The 18,495-nt window shown below is 51.6% G+C and overlaps 2 protein-coding genes and 1 long non-coding RNA gene across 3 annotated transcripts in view; 1 reads left to right on the top strand and 2 right to left on the bottom strand.

Moving 5' to 3' along the window:
- The window catches only part of LOC103185138 (uncharacterized protein C7orf50 homolog), a 100,224-nt gene that overhangs the window by 13,376 nt on the left and 68,353 nt on the right, over positions 1-18,495 (top strand). The gene's annotated exons all lie outside the window — the stretch shown is intronic.
- Positions 348-1,673, bottom strand: LOC121850270 (G-protein coupled estrogen receptor 1-like). The gene has a single exon (XM_042341126.1). The coding sequence runs from the start codon at positions 1,659-1,661 to the stop codon at positions 528-530; it is 1,134 nt and encodes a 377-aa protein (XP_042197060.1). The 5' UTR covers positions 1,662-1,673; the 3' UTR covers positions 348-527.
- Positions 12,697-16,910, bottom strand: LOC121850271. Its single transcript, XR_006085534.1, has 3 exons — positions 16,799-16,910; positions 15,175-15,282; positions 12,697-12,846 (listed from the first exon to the last, which is right to left on the bottom strand). It is a non-coding gene; the product is annotated as an uncharacterized LOC121850271 (long non-coding RNA).

Genomic DNA, 18,495 nt, shown 5'->3' on the forward strand with positions numbered 1-18,495 from the left:
GCAATTGAGATAAAGATCAGTCACGATCTAATAGAATGGTGGAACAGGCTGGAGGGGCTGAATGGCCTCCCCCTCGTTCCCATGTTCCAATGGGAAAGTGCAGCGCCCTTTCCAGTTGCTTTCTATTTACTTATTGCTGGTTTGGTGTGTTTTTCTGTCAAAAAAACAGACATCGCCGTCTTGTTGAAATAATGTGTGTTTATAACTAAGGAGCCTTAAATAATTCACGTACAGTAGAAATCTTGCGCTAATGATTTTTTTGTGCAGTCAAGCAGTGTGCCTCTATCCAGCCCCCCCCCCCCCACAACTCCCCCAACCACCCAGAGTCTCAAAAAATTTCCCCCCTTGTATTTTTGTTGTTCCACTGAACGAAGCATTGTTTGTTTGTTTGTTTGTGCTACAATTTAGAACACCACTCCATACCGTGGTTCTGGTGGAGGGGAAGATTGATAACAATCAATGATTAATTGATTGACGTGGTGGTGCCTTTCACCCTCGTCAAGGGAGAGGACGTCTACCAAGCCCTTTCACCGCGGGAAGTGCGTGAGGACCCGCACCTCTCTGGCGTCGGACTCCTCGGCGTTCCCTGGAACATTCCAGCTCAGCGTGCTGCTGCAGAGCCGGTACAGCGCGGAGGCGCTGGCCTTCCTCTTCACATACAGCCGTAGCTTGTCCCTGAAGGTCTCGCCCAGGAAGCTGTAGATGATGGGGTTCAGGCAGCTGTTGGAGAAGGCCGCCAGGGTGACCACGTGATGGACCAGCGGGTGGTAGCGGCCGGCGGGCTCTGGATAGCCAGGCCCCTGCGAGCCGAGGGCCTCCGAGGGCCGCTGCTGTCCCTGCAGGAGCCGGAAGCTGATGAAGATGTTTTCCGGCAGCCAACAGACAAAGAACACGAGCACCACCACCGCGATCATGCGCAGGGCCCTCTGTCGCCGCGGCCAGAGCCGCCTGTGCTTCTGCGCCCTGACCAGCACACGGACGGTCAGCGAGTAGCACAGGCCGATGACCGAAAAGGGCAGCACAAAGCCCAGCGTCACCTCCATCCACTGGATCTCGGGCACGTCGGCAAAGCAGAAGGTGGGCTCGTCCGCGTGGCTGGCCTGAACCACGGCGAAGGGCCCGAGAGCCGCCAACACGGCCGCCAGCCAGATCAGCCCGCAGCTCCACCGGGCGTGTCGCATGGTCCTCAGGGGGCCCGAGGGCTTCGCTGCCCAGGCCAACGCCAGGTAACGGTCGAAGCTCATCCAGGTCAGGAAGAAGATGCTGCTGTACATGTTGATCTGCAGGAAGAGGGACATGAAGGTACAGAGCACGGCGATGTCGTAATACCTGTCGTTCAGGTTGAAGACTTCGATGAGGGAGTCGGCCACGAGGATCAGGTCAGCCGCGGCCAGGTTGACAAAGTACAGGTCCGGGATGGTCATCTTCTCATGCTGGTCCAGGTTGACCACCAGGATCAGGCTGTTGCCGATGAACCCCACGGGGAACAGGAACACCGTGTACACACAGGACAGGAACAGGCTCACGCTGTAGAATTCTGCGTCCTCTCCCTCGCCACCGTTGGTGTAGTCGCAGCCAGGCGTCCCGTTACACTGCCGGGAGGCGTTAAACTCCGTGACATTGGGAAACAGCAGCCTCTGGGCCACCAGCTGGGCTTCCATGATCTTTTAAAAAGGCCGCTGTTCTCTTTCTCGCTTTTTCTTTCTCTCTCTCTCCTCCACTCACAAAATATTGTGACGGCGAGAATCTTTTTTGGCTTCTTGTCCATCACATTTATCCCTGGGTGTGGGGCGGTGTGTTCGATCACACAGCCTCTCGTATTTCTCCACCACACCCCGCACTCTGTGGAGTCTGGCTGCGGTTCGGCCCTGGTACCTGCAGCTACTTTGTGACCTGGGATCAGTTAAAGCGTTGCCCATCTCCAGTCCAAAGGGCTCAAAGGTTCAAAGCGATGTCTGGCCAGCTTCCAGCCGAGCCCGCACTCTGTGTTTTGTGGGCGCATGAGTTTGGAATGGGTGTCTGGATGGACAGAGATTTGTGTGTTTGCACTGTTCTGTTGTCCACTATCTTCCCCCCACCTCCCACCACCCCCTGCCACCACCCTCTCCCCTCCTGTACACTGCAGAAGCTTGCGATCGAGGGGGGAAACCAAGCTATTTTGGTGTTAATTCCCCAAATCGAACCAAATGCCTTCAACGGTTCAGCTGTTGAGAAAGGCAGGCAGCTCCCACCTATGGTGGAGTATTTTTGGTTTGTGTACTGGAAAGCTTTATATCTTCTCTCGCTCGCTCTCGCTCTTTCTTGAAGAAAATCCTTCTCTCTTCCCGTTGGGAACAAATGCTGACTCTTTGAGAAAAATCCAAGCAAGGCAGAATCCAGCACCTTGTAACAGCAAGAGAGGGGGAAAGGAGAAGATGGATTAGCACATATTGAACCCACAGAAGAAAATAAATCCTCTTCCCTCCTCTGCTGCCTGACCTGCTGAGTGTTCCCAGCGATATGTGTACTTTACAGCTTTGTCAAGTGAGATATGAATTTTGAATAGAATCTTTTGATGGAGAACTTTTCACAACAGGAGCACATCTCAAAGCTTTTCACAGTAAAGTATAGTTAAAAATACTTGACTTTCTTTCTTGCCTACAGTAATGCTCAGCAAACAGAAACACGTGTGTATGTGATAAAGTATATGTGATAAAAAGTAACACTGCATGCTTCTGACTTAACCCACTCTCCAACAACAATTCATTGGGGACGGGTGGGTGTGATGGGGGGTGGGGGAAGAGATTTATGATTTATAGCAATCCAAGGTTTTGGAGAATGAGTATGTTGTGGGACACACTCACTCTAATGGCAGCTGAGTTGGCTTCAAAGGGAATCATTAACCCCCCCAGAGGTTTGGAGCATTGATTTTTACTCCTGCTTTGAGCTTTCAGCTCCCCGGTAAGTCAGAGACGTGTTTTGCATGGATATTAGAGAGTGGTTTATAAATAAACAGGATCTTAGGCTTTCCATGAGGTGTGACTCTTGTGATTTTAAACCATGTTACTTGTTATGGGGCTGGCAAATCTTCTGAATAAAATTCAATCAGTAAAACTCACAGAACAAAGTGTTCACTCAGTCCCACTGTCCTGCCTTATCCATTACCCCAAGCCTCTATCCTTCATACACACACATCTATAAAAAAATAATTTGGTCACTCAATCCATGACTGGTTATGGGACACTATTGTACGCAATTCACCCACAGAATATATAGTCAATTCACTTTACAGTATATTCCGTGAAGGGCTTTGAGTCGTCTCAACAACTTGATAAGGTGCTATATCAAATACAAGGATTATTATTATAACCTCTCTAATTCCTTCTTGAAACCCACCATGGACTCTCCCTCCACTATCTTAGTTGGCAGACAACTGAATCGGAAAAAAAACATTCTTCAAAGCTCTTCTCAGACAGTTTCTTGTTCAACAACAACAACTATTTAGATCTATAAAGTGCTTTTCATTTACCAGCATAGAACATCCAACAGCACTGCACAGTAGTGGGATTTGACTGAGCGAGGGAGGAGGGGGAGAGGTGACTGTAAACCAACAAGCTATGAAAGGGTGCTTGCTGGATGATTGGCTGTCATGTGAAGGAATGTTCCCCTCTCTCGTCAGATAGTGGATGGTTAAAAATGTGAATGATAATAATCCTTGCATTTGATATCGTACCTTATCACGTCTTCAAGACATCTCAAAGCTCTTTGCAGAATATACTGTAAAGTGAATTGACTGTGTACTCTGGGGGCGAAATGAGGCAGCCAGTTGCTCACATCAGCGTCCCACAAACAGTCGTGGATTGAAGTGACCAATATTTTTTATGAATTGTAATGTTTCAAAAGTTATTGCACTTGTGGTCACTCCGAGAAGTGTTTACTTGTCTCATGGCCAAGGGCTCTGGATGGCTCAACCCATTGGACATCAGCCAGTTTGGTTCCTCCTGAGCAAACGCTCAGGGGCATAGTGCCTGCTCTCCAGTCCTTGAGTGAGTACCCTTGGATCCAGGCAGTCTTGAGGGTTTAAGCCTACAAAATACACACTTGATCCACTTCATATTACATCCTGTGAAGCGCTTTGAGACGTCTCAACGATGTGATAAGGCGCTATATCAAATTCAATGATTGCTATACTGATTAAGTACTGCGTTGGTGCTGACAGTGGCGGAGGTGTGTTGGGGTGGAGTTGGGGGGAATTGGTAGCACGAAAAATGTGGGCCTTATTAAAACATGAATCCTAGAAATGTTCCTAAGGACCCAGTGTTCCGTTTGGGCCTCGGTGCAGGCCGGGACGACTCAAAAAGAGCTCCACAGGATTCACCGCAAAGTGTAGTGTAGTGACTGCGTATTTCTGTAGGGAAGGAAACGCAGCAGCTAATTTTGCCCACAAACAGCCGTGAAGTGAAGTGACCCGTTTTATTTGGGGGGTGCGGTTGTTAGCTAAGTAACTGGCTGCGGTGGATGGGGTGAGGGATGGCTGGGTGCAGTCTCGGGATGTGCATCGCAGTTGCTTCTGACTCGGGGACCGGTGGGGTGGGGGGCTGGGCTAAGCAGTGGTTAGTTAAAGTTTTGTTTCAGTTTGGGAACGAGAGATCCTGGATTTGAGGTTGAACAGTCAGAGAGAGTCCACGATTGGTCCCAGTTGGGTTTTTTAAAAAAAACTAGTGGAACCTTAGTGGTGAACTCTTAACTATTGGAACTAAATGTCAAGTATGGAAGGTCTTGCTGGTAAACTACAGTTTTAGCCTTGCACCGTCAATAGCGCTCTCGCCTCTGGGTCAGAAGGTTGTGTGTTTCTCCCCTACACCACCCACCATCACTTTGGGGGATTTGAACCGACAGTCTAGGATGATGCCCCAGGTCAGTAGTACTGGTTGGGTGGGCGCAGGAGGTGGGTGGGCGGGCGCTGCATTGTCGGAGGCGCCAGCCTTTGGGTGAGACGTTAAGCCAAGCCGCCCATGTGTGCCCTGTTCACGTGGGTGTTAAATCTCCTTTGCCGCAACGCCCCTTTCAATAAGAAGCGATTCTCAGTCATTCACTTCGTGGCCGTTTTGTTGGCCGTGCACAAAACGAGCCGTGGCTTTTAGGCGTCAAAATACACAGTCACTACACTTGACCACCAATTCCCCGTGACGCCTTTTGGAGATGTGAAGTTAAAGGGTAAAGGTTATAATGTGGAGTCCTGTAGCTCAGTGGTGAGAGCACTCGCTTTGTAAGCGAGAGACCTGAGTTCAATTCCAGGCAGAGGGCGAAACCTTGGGCAAGTTTCCTTACTCCACACAGAGCCTAATAATAATCCCTCCAAAACCAAAAACAATAATGAATTGGTCATTTTCAATTGACTGTTTGTGGGACATTGCTGTGCGCAATTGGCTGCCGCGTTCGCCCACAAATATACAGTCAATTCACTTTACAGTGTGTTCTGTGAAACGCTTTGGGACGTCCTCCCGACGTGAAAAGCGCTATATCAAATGCAAGGATTATTATTATTATTATTATAATTTGACCCAGTCGCTCTCCTTCAAATTTCCTGGTGCTTCACAGCAGCAACTGGTCTTCTGGTCTATGTAATGGGACACATTTACTTGAATATATTGTTTCACACAAGACATCTTGTGTGTAATTTGTTCCTGTTAATATACACATGATTGTCCTGTTATTGGGTCGTTTGGGGTCTCTGTCTTTTACCAAATGTTTTTTCTCGCTGTTAAGACGGCTATCGACCTGTGTGCAGTGTACAGTTTTGACAGGGGTTCACTATCTATTGTAAATGTTATGGTGTCGCATTATTTCTGTTTACAATCTCGGGCCAAACACAGTCTGTGATGATTTTAAACGTTTATTCTTTTATGGCCACGTTTTTATCTTTTTCGTGTTCTTGTCAGGTTTGGCGTGATTTTTTTCTCTCCCTCCCCCTCTCTCTCTCTCTTGCTACCTCTGTACTTGGATCCCAAAGTCAACACAATCAAGGGTGTACCCCAGTGGTTAGAAGGTTGTGGGTTCAAGCCCCACGTTGAAACTTTGAGCTCACTGTCTAGGCTTGGCTGGCACTCCAATACAGTGCTGGCGGGGAGGAGGGAAAGAGAGAAAGAGAAAGAGCAGGCTTTCTCATTACGAGGTGCTGTCCTTTGCATGAGATGTTAAACAGGTCCTGCCTATGCCCGTTCGGGTGGACGTTAAAGATCCCGCGGCGCTGTTCAAAAGAGAAGTGAGTTTCTCTCGCCCGGTGTCCTGACTAACAGTCCCCCAGGTAAAATTGGTCATTCACTTCATTGCTGTTGGTGGGACACTTTGCTGGGCGCACATTGGCTGCCGAGTTCACCTACAAAATGTGCAGCTTTACCGCATAAAATACAGTAAAACTTTGAGCCTCCTCTATAATAATAAGATAATAATAATCCTTGCATTTGATGTAGCCCCTGATCACGTCGTTGAGACATCTCAAAGCGCTTCACGGAATACACTGTAAAGTGAATTGACCGTATAATTTGTGGGCAGCCAATTGCGCACAGCAGTGTCCCATAAACATCCCACAATCGTGGATTGAACGACCAAATTATTTTTTTTAAGGGATTATTATCCTCTAGGACTTGAGTAGATGTTGAATTGGAGTGCAAGGACTATTATCATTGCATCCTGGGGTCTAATTGCTTCTCATCGTCTTATAAACCTTCTATGGGGCAGAAGATGAAAAGGAAATGAGGACCACGTGAAATTGCTAGCGAAACAATTTGTACTGTATGATACGAGGACCCAGCCTTTGTTTTTCTTTTTAAAAAGCAAACTGGCAAGCGTGGCTAATTATTAATCACGTTAAACACACCTGAACAATGGTGGTGAAAACAGTCGGTCAGTGGCTTGACGGTGGGAGCCGTGCAGTGTTTGGACAAGTGACAAGTGTGTTGCTCTTCAATCTGCGCTCATTTCCGTGTTCCATGCAAAGCGTTTGACCAGGTTGAGCACAGCCGATCAATATAATTAAGGAGCCTGGTTCAGATGCTTCTCCGTTCTCCCAAGCAGTCATTTGTCATCCACCAGTTGGAGCCTCCCTGGTCTGGGCTGACACACCACTAGGGTGACGAGAGGAGAATAGCGTTGTCGGAGGTTCTATCTTTTATTTGAGACGTTAAACCAAGGTCCCGTCTCACACAGTCGCTCCCTCTCCCCCCCACCCCCAAGCCCCTGCTTAGCAGCATTGGGCAACAGTGCAAGTCAACTAAAAGCCCCAACAATTTGGGAGGCTTGAACCCCGCATCCTGCAGACTGTGAGCCAAGAGAGCGTTAGCCAGGCTGATGCCTTCTGAAAGGTCTTCTCGACACCCGAGCAGTGGGGTCTCTGCAGCAGGTTGGTTTAGGTTCACTTGTGGGTGAATAGGAAGCTGGTCCTTTAACTGTTCTCTGTGCTGTGTAACATATCGATCGGACACATTCAGCAGCTGCCGAACAAGCCAGTGTTGGCGATCAATTCCCTCCGGTGCGTCTCCCGGACAGAAAGACAGACAGAGGAGCGGGAGGCAACTGGGAAAGCTGAGCTTCCATACCCCGTAGCTCAGTGGTTAGAGCACTCACCTCGTACCCGAGAGCACCCGAGTTCGATTCCCGGGCGGGGCGAAACCTCAGGCAAGTTTCCTTACTCCACACGCCTCTGTTTACTCAGCAGTGAGTAGGAACCTGGTTGTGAGTCAATTGGCGGATCGCTTTCCGGGGGGTAATAATCCCACCACAAACAGAAGAAAATCGGTCAATCATTCCACGACTGTTTGTGGGACGCTGCTGTACCCAATCGGCTGCCGCGTTTCGCCCACAAAATATACAGTCAATCCGCTTTGCAATATATTCTGTGAAGCGCTTTGAGACGTCTCAACGCAGTGATGAGGCGCGAAATCAAATGTAAGGATTATTGTTATTATCGTTTATTTTGTGATGCCAGATGAGCATAAGGTGTGGTGGGGTGTGGAGGCGGTGGTTGGCTTTCTCTGCTGCGTTCACGGCCCCTCTCTCTCCCTCTTGACTGGTTTTTGCTCTGTGTTCAGGCGGAACACGTCGCATGCTGGAGATAACGTTTTCCCGTGTTTACTTTAAATCTCGGAGGCATATCAGTGCTGTCCACGGCAGCCTGGAGACCTTATTGTTAATATTTGTTCTAATATTTTACTCGCTGCCGTTATGGCCGGGAGTGGGTGGGGGAGCAACAGGGCAAGAAGGAGGAAGGAAAAGGATGCGTTTAGCCAGCAGATTTGTTGATGGCGATGCAATAGGCAGGGGATTGGAACCTAGGTTTGCACAGGGCTGAGCGAATAATCCTTGCATCTGTTATAGCTCCTTCTCACGTCGTTGAGACGTCTCAAAGCGCTTCACAGAATATACCATCAAGTGAATTGACTGTGCACCTTGTGGGCGAAACGCGGCAGCCAATTGCGCACAGCAGTCGTGGATTTTAGACGCAGCAGGTAGCGTGGCACATGGAGGTGTCTCGTGCTATCGCCAGCTGTTTGGGTATTTGAGTCGAAGAAAGCTCTGGTGGTTTAAATTGCAGCTGCTGCTCTCTCTCTCTCTCTCTCTCTCTCTCTCTTTTTCCCCCCGTCCCCCCTCATTCTCTCGTCTTTTCGGATCGGGATAGCGCCTCAAAACATTTCGGCAACAACAACAACAACTTGCCCTTGCATCTAGCGCCCTCCGCCCAGGGCAGCGCCTCAGAGCGCTCGAACGGGATATACTGCCAAAGTGTTGTGACCGCACACCCAACGTCCCCCGGCAAACAACGGCGAAGTGAACGACCAATTTCTGTTTCAATATCGTCTTGAGGTCAAGCAGGCGATTGTCGTCCAGGGGAGAGAGAGCTTTAACGTACAGCTCGGTTTCTAATGTCTCTTCTGAAGGAAAGCACCTGCAAACAATGCAGGGTTTACCCCCAGTATTTTGCTGGAGTTCCAGCCTGGACTATTAATATATATTATATATAATGTATTAAAGCCCTTTGCATTTTGAAACTTCACGTATCATTAAGCAGTATAGCGAGACTATCGATTAGCATTGATTTTCATTTGTTAACCCAGAGGATGAATAAATCAGCGCTGTCTTTCACCACTGTGTCTGCTCTTACCTGCGCCCACCTGAGTTTATGAGGAAGGTAATCGGCAGCACGGGGGTGGGGGGAGTGCGAGAGCTGCCCAATCATTCACTTCAAATGTATTAAATTAAATAGGGGTGTATCACAAAGGGGAGGAAGAGAGACAGGAGGCCAAGAATGATCGTGTTATTAGCTCGTAATCTGGATTGATGTTCAATGAAAGCGCAATCTGCAGCAAGGTAACCCCCCCCCCACACACACACACACACACACACATACACACACACACACATACACACACACTTCCAGAGATCTCACTGCAACAATGCAGTACATTGTCCATTGTGTTAAGGACAGGACACCAGTGCTGAGTGAGACTGGCTGCAGAAATGAGATAAGATTCTCCCTCACTTTACAGTAAATCCTGTGAAAAGGCTTCAAGACGCAACCTCCGCCCCCCCCCCCCCCCCCACCTCAACATGAATAGGCGAGAGAAAGAGAGAGAGAGAGAGCGTGAGAGGCAGCACCTGCATTCTGATCACAATGAAATAAAAGGCTTAGTTGAGGTTCAGTACCTGGCGGGTTCGCGGCGGAGTAGGTGGCTTGCCCTTTGCTGGCTGTCAGGCTGTTCTTGTCTCCGTCTGTATTTTTCCCCTCCTTTCAAAGCACCGGCCGGCATGTGAAGACCTTGTGAGTGAACGGACGTGTGTGTGTGTGTGTGTGTGTATATATATAACTGTGTGTGTGTGAGCGAGCGCGTTCTATCAGGAGCCCTGAGCATTGTGCAAAGCCCTAGATGTCGGCGAGGGAATTTCTCAAGCAAATGGAAACGCCACCTGCTGTGCATGTGTGAACCAGCGAGTTAGCAGCAACCAGGAACCGCTCGGGGTAGAGGGGTTAGGGGTGGGGAGGCATCTTGTGCTAATAGCTCGATGGTGGGGTGGGGGGGGATGTGGTTCTGGAGGGATGAGATCAGATGAGCCGAAGGGTTTTCTTCCTACATCCCCCCCCCCCCCCCCCCCCCATCCAGACCGATCTTGTGAGAGCTGCTCCTTCGCGACTGTGGTTAGTGAGTTCATCTTGTCGTGTGGTTTCCTTGGCAACTGCGGGGATGGGGGGGGCGGGAGAGAACAAAAAGGGGAGCAGAGCTTTTTTTTACACGCTGCCCCCTTCCCTCCTCCGCTGCCCCCTAAATGTTTACGGGGTTATTTGGGGCCGATAAGGGTTTGGATTCTGCCTGTACCGACCGGGGCTGTTCCTTCTACCCAACAAACTATGTTTCTCTCTCCCCCTCCCTTCCCTGCGCCCCCCCACAACCACACACACACACACACTAACAGTGGGTAAGCTTTCACCCACGACGCACACTTTTAAAGCTGCCGAGTGTTAAAATGCGGTCACTTCAATCCACAACGTGTGTGCGTGTGCGGACGCCGCTGTGTGCTCCGCTTTGTGGCATATCCCGTGACGCGCTTCGAGCCGCGATAAGGGGGCGCCCGAACGCAACCGCGAGGATTATTGACGGCGGCGATCGCGGGCTCGGAGACACGGAGGCTGAGACAAAATCGCATTTCGTGCATTTTATTTTGCAGAAGGAAACTTCCAGGTCAGGGCAAAACCTCGGGCAAGTTTCCTTACTCCACACGCCTGATAATAATCCCTCCAAAACCCAAAACACTAACAAATTGGTCATTTTCAACCCACCACTGTTTGTGGGGACATTGCTGTGCGCAATTGGCTGCCGCAAATATACAGTCAATTCACTTTACAGCCTATTCTGTGAAGCGCTTCGAGACGTCGAGAAGACGTGGAAAGCGCTATATCAAATGCGAGGATTGTTATTATAATACTATTATTGTCCGCCCGACCGACAGTTGAGAGACTGTAAAAAAAAAAGGCGTTGTCGGTCGCAAATGGCGTTTATTTGGCAATGCAGCGGTTACCGGCGGGGGGAGGGGGGGAGGGGAGGAGAGGGCCAGGGTGTACCCTGTCCTGCCAGTGGTGGTGGAGGTGGGGTTGGGGGGGGGGGTAGAGACATAGGAAGAGGAAGAGGCCATTCAGCCCCTCAAGCCTGTTCCTCCCTGCTCTACAAGGTCACGGGCTGATCTGTACCTCAACTCCCAAACCAACCCCAGTAATTGCCCCCAATTATAGCCCTCGTTTGATTAACCCCCGACCCCCCCACCTGATCCCCCGCTGACACCCCACCCTCCGCTCCACCCCGACCCCAACGGACGTCTACGCGACCCTCGGAAGGGAAGAGCGTCACCGTGTGGACCCACAGAGAGAGAGAGAGAGAGAGGCCCTCCCCACTGGTGGCTGTCACACGGTCTCGGTGCTGGTCGTCCGGCACAGCTTGCCGGCGCGGCGGAGGATGGCCAGGGCGCGGCCCCGGTGCAGGCTGCACAGGGCGGCGGTGAGGACCAGCGCCAGGCAGCTGCCCCCGAACATCACCATCTCGGCCACGGTGACCAGCAGCTCCGCCCGGTGCTCGAAGTGCGGGTCCCTGGCCCGGTACAGCGGGCGGCACAGCAGGAAGGCGTTGTACACCAGGCGGCACAGGAAGGTCAGCGTGACGGTGACGACCAGCGCCGTACCCGGGCCTGGGCCTGACCCCGAGTCCGAGCCCGGCCGCTCCTCCAGGCCCCGCCGGCCCCCACGACCCGCCTGCCAGCACGTCAGGCCGGCCAGTGTCAGCACCGGGGCCGCGAAGCCCAGGCAGAACTTCGTGAGCACGTAGCCCAGACCGGCCTCCAGCGGGTCCGGGTGGCAGTTGTAGCGGGCGCCGGGGAAGGGGTGGCGGGGCGGGAGGGCGAGCAGCCCGGCTAGCAGGGCCGAGACCATGACGGCCAGGGTCAGCCCCGCGGCCGCCGACGCGGACCCGCCCAGTGGCCGCGCGGCGCGGCTCAGACCGGCCGCCAGCGCCGGGGAGAACTGCGTGTGGAGGTAGAAGACGTTGACGAAGAAGGAGAGGGCGGCACAGCCGGCGGGGCCCGTGTCCAGGGGCTGGGGCCGGGGCAGGCCGGACAGGGACAGCAGCGCCAGGGCCAGGTGGGCCGCCGCCTGCCAGGACAGGAAGGTCTGGGCGGGCTCCAGCCTCCCACACCGCAGCCACTGGCGGGCGGACACGGCCAGGACGAAGCAGCCGGCCGCCAGCTGGACCAGGGCAAAGACCTGCACGGCCCGGGAGATCTGGTCCTGGGCCGCGATCACCTCCACGAACCGGGACGTGTCGTTGTTGTTGCCGGTGGCGTTCGGGCCCTCGGCCCCCGACATGGTCCGGACAGTGGCTTCGCGCTCTTCCTTCCCCCGCCCCCGCTCCGGTCAAACTGACACCATTTGCCGACCGACGATGGTGTCTCGCAGCCCCTCACACGCACCCTCAAACAGACACTCACACAGACACACACACACCCTCACACACACCCTCACACAGACACACACACACAGATCCTCACACACACACACCCTCACACACACACCCTCACACACACACCCTCAGACAGACACACACACCCTCACACAGACACTCACCCTCACACAGACACACACCCTCACACAGATACACACCCTCACACAGACACACACACCCTCTTGCACACACCCTCACACAGACACACACACACACACACACCCAGGTACTTGGGACCGAGCACTTGTCTTTTCTCTCTCTCTCTCTCTCTTGTCTCTCTTTATCTTCCTTTCTGAGCGCTAACGAAGCCCGGCGTTCAGTGTTCGTCCTGCGGAAAGATAAAGGGACGGATGTTTCGATCCAGAAAATAATAATAATAATTCACAATAATGATAACTGATAATGGTTATAATTAATCAGACAAATAATAAAGCATTTGCCGTCTCGTATTGCATGCGTGCGTGCGTGTCTATATGTGTATCAAGTGCTCCCAAGACACTACCACGTGTGAAGGGTGCGATATAAGTAACAATAATAATAATAATCCTTCCATTTGATATAGCGCTTTTCACGTCGGGAGGATGTCTCAAAGCGCTTCACAGAATAGACTGTAAAGTGAATTGATCGCATATCTGTGGGCAAACGCGGCAGCCAATTGCGCACAGCAATGTCCCACAAACAGTCGTGGATTGAAAATGACCAATTTATTATTGTTTTGTTTTGGAGGGATTATTATTAGGCTCTGTGTGGAGTAAGGAAACTTGCCCAAGGTTTCGCCCTCTGCCTGGAATCGAACCCGGGTGTCTCGCTTGCAAGGCGAGTGCTCTAACTGCTGAGCTACAGGACTCCACGATAACAATAATAATAATAATATTCCTAGCATTTGACACAGCGCCTTATCACTGCGGCTGAGACGTCTCACAAAGCGCTTCGCAGGCTGTTACCACCGTAAAGTGAATTGACTGCGTGTTTTGTGGGCGAAACGCGGGCAGCCAATTGCGCGCAGCAAGCGAATAGATTTGGTCACAATCGCTCGTGGATTTGAGTGACCAAATGTGTTTATTTCTTGCAGGTTTGTTGTTGTTGTTGTTGGTGTGTGGAGGGGAGAGGGGCTGAGGGGAGGTGGGCGGGGGTAAGGGGAGAGGGGGGTGTGGGGAGGGGCGAGGGGGCGGCTTTATGGACGTTTTTGAAGCTAATTTGCTTTTGACCGGACAGACCTGGTCGCTTGTTGGTGGACTGTACATGAACGGGTCGCCCAGGAGGTGGCAGCAATGTCCCTGTGTTCCCACGTTCAATGCTGAATTGTCCTCCCGTTCGACACCGAGCCTTCGAGGCGTCTCAAAGCGCTTCACAGGGTTTTACCGTAAACCGCAGGGAGCGTGCGCTCAGGCGGCAGATAAACGCACGGCAACAATTCGAGAGGAGAAAGTTCTCCCTTCTCACGACTTGACTTCGGTTTAACGGCTCATCCAAAGGACGGGACCTCCGACAACGCAGACTGCACTGAAGTGGCAGCGACGCCCCCCCCCCCCCCCCCTCCCAACAGGTAGACGGCACCTCCAACCAGACAGAGCTAGGACCCCTTCCCCTCCCCCCTCACCATCCCCGAAAGGCTCCAGCCTCCCGCTTGTGTCCTCCGATCCACCATCGACTGCCGCGCTTTCAGCCACTGCGCCCTAAAGCTCTGGAACTCTCCCTCAATCCCTTCAAGTCGCGCCTGAGGACCTTCCACTTCGACCGGGTCTGCGGTCACCTCTCCCCCCCACCTCCCCACCTCGGTGTCAGGTTCCGCCACTATCGGAGCGCTCTGGTACTCTGCCCTGCGTGAGGGTGGGCTGGTGGGGTGTGGGGGCGGCTGTGTAAATGCAAGTAGTTGTTGCCTTTCACTTTGCCAGAGGCAGGAAAGATTGGCTGTTGTACAAAACAGTCTCCGGCCTCTCTCGCTCTGAACATTGCGAGAAGTCAACTTGTTTTTTTTTAATTGTTTTTTTTGTCTCCTCCCCCCTTCTTCCCCTCACCCCTCCTCTCCCCCCCACCCACCCACCACCCTCCGACCAACGCTAGACGCAAGGTCAGAGTTCCGGTGGCCATGTGAGGGACGAGACCTTGACCAAGCCCTGCCCTCCCCAGCTCACCCAGTACCGAGAAGTTCCAGTGCGGTGGCGGATCACGTGTGGTTGTGATGTAGCAGGAGCTCAGCTCAGAGATCTCCCTCCCCACTCCTTCCTCCCCCCCCCCCCCCCCCCCCCCCCTCACCTCCACCCCTCCGGTAGTATCGGCTACAACAATAACCACAACCTGTGTTTATTTATAGCGCTGCTCCCTGTGCGCGGGGAAGGGTTCTCGGAGTGCTGAACCGTGGCGCGGTTAGAGCCGGGGAGAGAGAGAGAGAAGGGGGGAGACCCCCCACGGCACGGGTCGAAGAGCAAAGCCTTCGATTTACAGCGACGTGGCTTCTGATGGCTTCTGTGTCCACTAACCACTCGCAGTGAGCACTGAATTGACAAGAAGTCCTGCCCACACTCTGTGCAGTAGCCGTGTGTGTAGGTGTGCGCGTAAATACAGGACCTCGGTGACTCAAGCTGTTCGTGTGCAGTGTAAAAGGCTCCTCTTTGGAACAGTTACAGAGGCAATTGATGGGAAGATCTGGACTCACCTTCAACTTCTGCTATGGTCTCACTCGCTCACTTTCTTGCTTGATGGCAGCCTCCACCCTTGAGCGTTGAGGAAGTCTGAGGCACTTCCTCTTCCAGGGCCTCGCGAGCTTCAAACACACAAACAACGGTCGGTGTTCACCTCAACCAGAGAGAGCGAGATAGCAGTGGGGGAGAGAGAAAGTGTCAAAGAAGCCCAGAGAGAGCCAGGAGATCAGTTTAGTTTCCAAAACCACAGTGAAAGCAGGTCTCACTGCTCATGCCTTTTCAATGAAGGTTGCGTTTCTTCCAGCAGTTTACTTAATCCTAATCTGATTCTGTGGTCTTGGCTCGAACACACACGCACACACAGACACGCGCGGTGTTTATTCAGCGTGCAGGGAGGGATCACAGTATTGTAGAGATTTACAGCACAGAAGGAGGCCATTCGGCCCATCGAGTCTGCAACTGGCTCTCAGAGCCAAGCGGTCCATTGATTCCCACCCACTGCCTTATCCCCCGCACCCAGTCAGGCCTCTGACTCACATGCTCATCTGCGTCCCTGCTGGAGCCCGCAATGGAATCTGCCTCATCCACCTTACGTGGCAAGTCGTTCCACGCCCCAGCATTTCTCTTTGAGTGTGGGGGCAAAAATTCTCCTCCGCTTTCCTTTCGCTCTTGTGATCCTGTTGTAACTATGCTCCCCCCACCCCCCACCCCTTGTCACTGGATCTGACTGCCCTCGCCAGTGGAAGTGAACGGGATTTTAAAAGGGATAATTGAACAACTGAGGCCACATTCAATGCTGTCAGAAGCAGTGAGACAGAGAGGAATGGTTCAGGGGGTTGCACAGAGGAGTATCGGGACAGACACCAGGAAGTACATCTTTACCCTGAGAGCAATTAACAACAACAAACAAACATGATAATAATAATAATCCTTGCATTTGATACAGCGCCTTATCGCGTCTTTGAGACGTCTTAAAGCGCTTCACAGGATCTATTGTAAAGTTAATTGACTATATTTGTGGGCGAAACACAGCAGCCAATTGTGCACAGCAGCGTCCCACAAACAGCCGTGGATTGAAGTGACCAAATTATTATTATTTTTTTTCTTGAGGGATTATATGTGACCTAAGGAAACTTGCCAAAGATTTCTCCGTGGCCGGAAATCGGACCCAGGCCTCTCGCTTGCGTGTCGCGCGCTCTAACCCTTGAGCTACAGGACTCCTGCACGTTTGTATAGCGCCTTTCGCGTCGGGAGGACGTCCCAAAGCTCTGGAACGGAGCTGGGTAAAGGGAGTGGGGGGGAGGGGTAAGGTGGTTGCTTAAATTACCCCGCTTGCTTTTTTTTTGAAAGGAAGCAACCAGCCCACACGTCACGCAGGATTTTGTTTGCTGCCTGAAAGACTCCCTTCAGTGCTGGGAGCAGACGGAACAGGGAGTTTCCTGAGCAGCGCCGCTGGCTTCCTGCCCTTTTTTTTGTAGGGTTTCGAACTCGGTTCGGGAAGAACGCTGTCGGTTACACGAGCAGGTCTGAATTTGCGAAATTCCAAACTCGGCCGCTCTTCACGCGCCGACACGGCAGCGCTTTGTAACCGAGAAAACACTGCAAAGCTGCGAATCTTAAGTCGTGCTTCGTACTTACCGTAACAGCTCTCAGAGCAAGCTGTCCATCTGTTAAACCCCTCCGCTCTGCCTTATGTATGTTTTTAAGGATCGGTCACTTAATCCACTGCTGTTCGTGGGGACGTCGCTGTGTGCACGTTTCCGCCCACAACATATACTGTCAATCTACTTACAGTAGATTCTGTGCAAGGTTTATTATTATTAGGATTATCTGCGCACCGCTTCAACCCAGTAGCTTTCATACGTCTTCGTAAACAGTGTAGTGACTGCATGTGGCAGCTAATCTGTGCTCAGCCAACGCAGGTCGAAACATTGGGCAAGTTTCCTTACTCCATATTCCTTGTAGCGTATGGTGGTGAAGCACTTTGAGACGTCTCGACGACAGGATAAGGCGCTATATCAAATGCAAGAATTATTATTATTACTGCAAGTGGCAACCCCTAATAGACTTTAAATGAAGGAACAGTTTTACAAGGGGGCAGGTGGTGGGGGGGGAGAGAAGAAGGGATTGTCAGTCAGGATGAATGAGTAATAAAGAGACTAATTAGAGCAAAAGGAAGTGAATGTCGTGTGTTTGAGGCTCTGTGGTTGATGTGTAACTGCTGGGAAGTCCATTTTTTTTTAGACTTGTGCTGAGACGGCAGATGGAAGCCCGGTTTGAGATCTCGCCTGAAGGACGGGGCAAACTTTCTGCCGTTTCAGAGCCTGCAACTTCGAAGTTATGATGGAGCCATTTCAAAATTTGCTTCCTCGGAAATTGCTCAGAAAACAGTCAGTTCAGACCCAGGTGGAATTTCTGCCCTCCCTCCCCCACCCGGCCTTTCCATTCCCCTAACACGCACATGCCAAGCACTCCTCCAGCCTTTGGTTTAGTGTCACACTGGTTGCTGCTTTTGCTCACTAATCCACTAGGGGAAGCTTTCCTCCGGGTTTCAATTGTTCGAACAGTCTGTTGACAAAGTCATTGTGTTTTAAGCCCCTGAATGCAATTCCCCTCTCGCTCGCTGTCTGGATTGAGTGAGTGTGTGGATGAGTGAGTGAATCAGAGAGTGAGTGGGTGGGTGGGTGAGTGAGTGTAAGTGTATGAATGTGAGTGAGTGATTGAGTGAGTGAATGAGAGAGTGAGCGAGTGTATGGGTGAATGAGTGAGTGAGTGAGTTAATGAGTGAGTGTGTGAGTGAATGAGTGTGTGAGTGAGTGAATGTGTGAGTTAGTTTGTGAGTGAGTGTGTGAGTGAATGAATGTGTGAGTTAGTATGTGAGTGAGTGAATGAGTGAGTGTGTGAGTGAGTGAATGTGTGAGTTAGTATGTGAGTGAGTGTGAGTGAGTGAGTGTTTGAATGAGTGAGTGAGCGAGTGTGTGTGTGAATGAATGAGTGATTGTGAGTTAATAAGTGAGTGTGTGAGTGAATGAGTGTGTGAGTGAGTGAATGTGTGAGTTAGTTTGTGAGTGAGTGAATGAGTGAGTGTGTGAGTGAATGAATGTGTGAGTTAGTATGAGTGAGTTGGTGAGTGTGTGAATGGGTGAGTGTGAGTGATGGTGAGTGTGCGCGTGTGAGGGTTTGAGGAAGTGAGTGTGCAAGTGAGTGAGTGTGAGTGAGTGATGTGGATGGTGAGTGAGTGAGGAGCGAGCGAGCGAATGTGTGAGTTAGTATGTGGTGAGTTGGTGAGTGAGTGAATGAGTGAGCGAGTGAGCGAGCAAATGTGAGTTAGTATG

The sequence above is a fragment of the Callorhinchus milii genome, unplaced genomic scaffold, assembly GCF_018977255.1.
Source record: "Callorhinchus milii isolate IMCB2004 unplaced genomic scaffold, IMCB_Cmil_1.0 Scaffold16, whole genome shotgun sequence".
NCBI lineage: Eukaryota > Metazoa > Chordata > Chondrichthyes > Chimaeriformes > Callorhinchidae > Callorhinchus > Callorhinchus milii.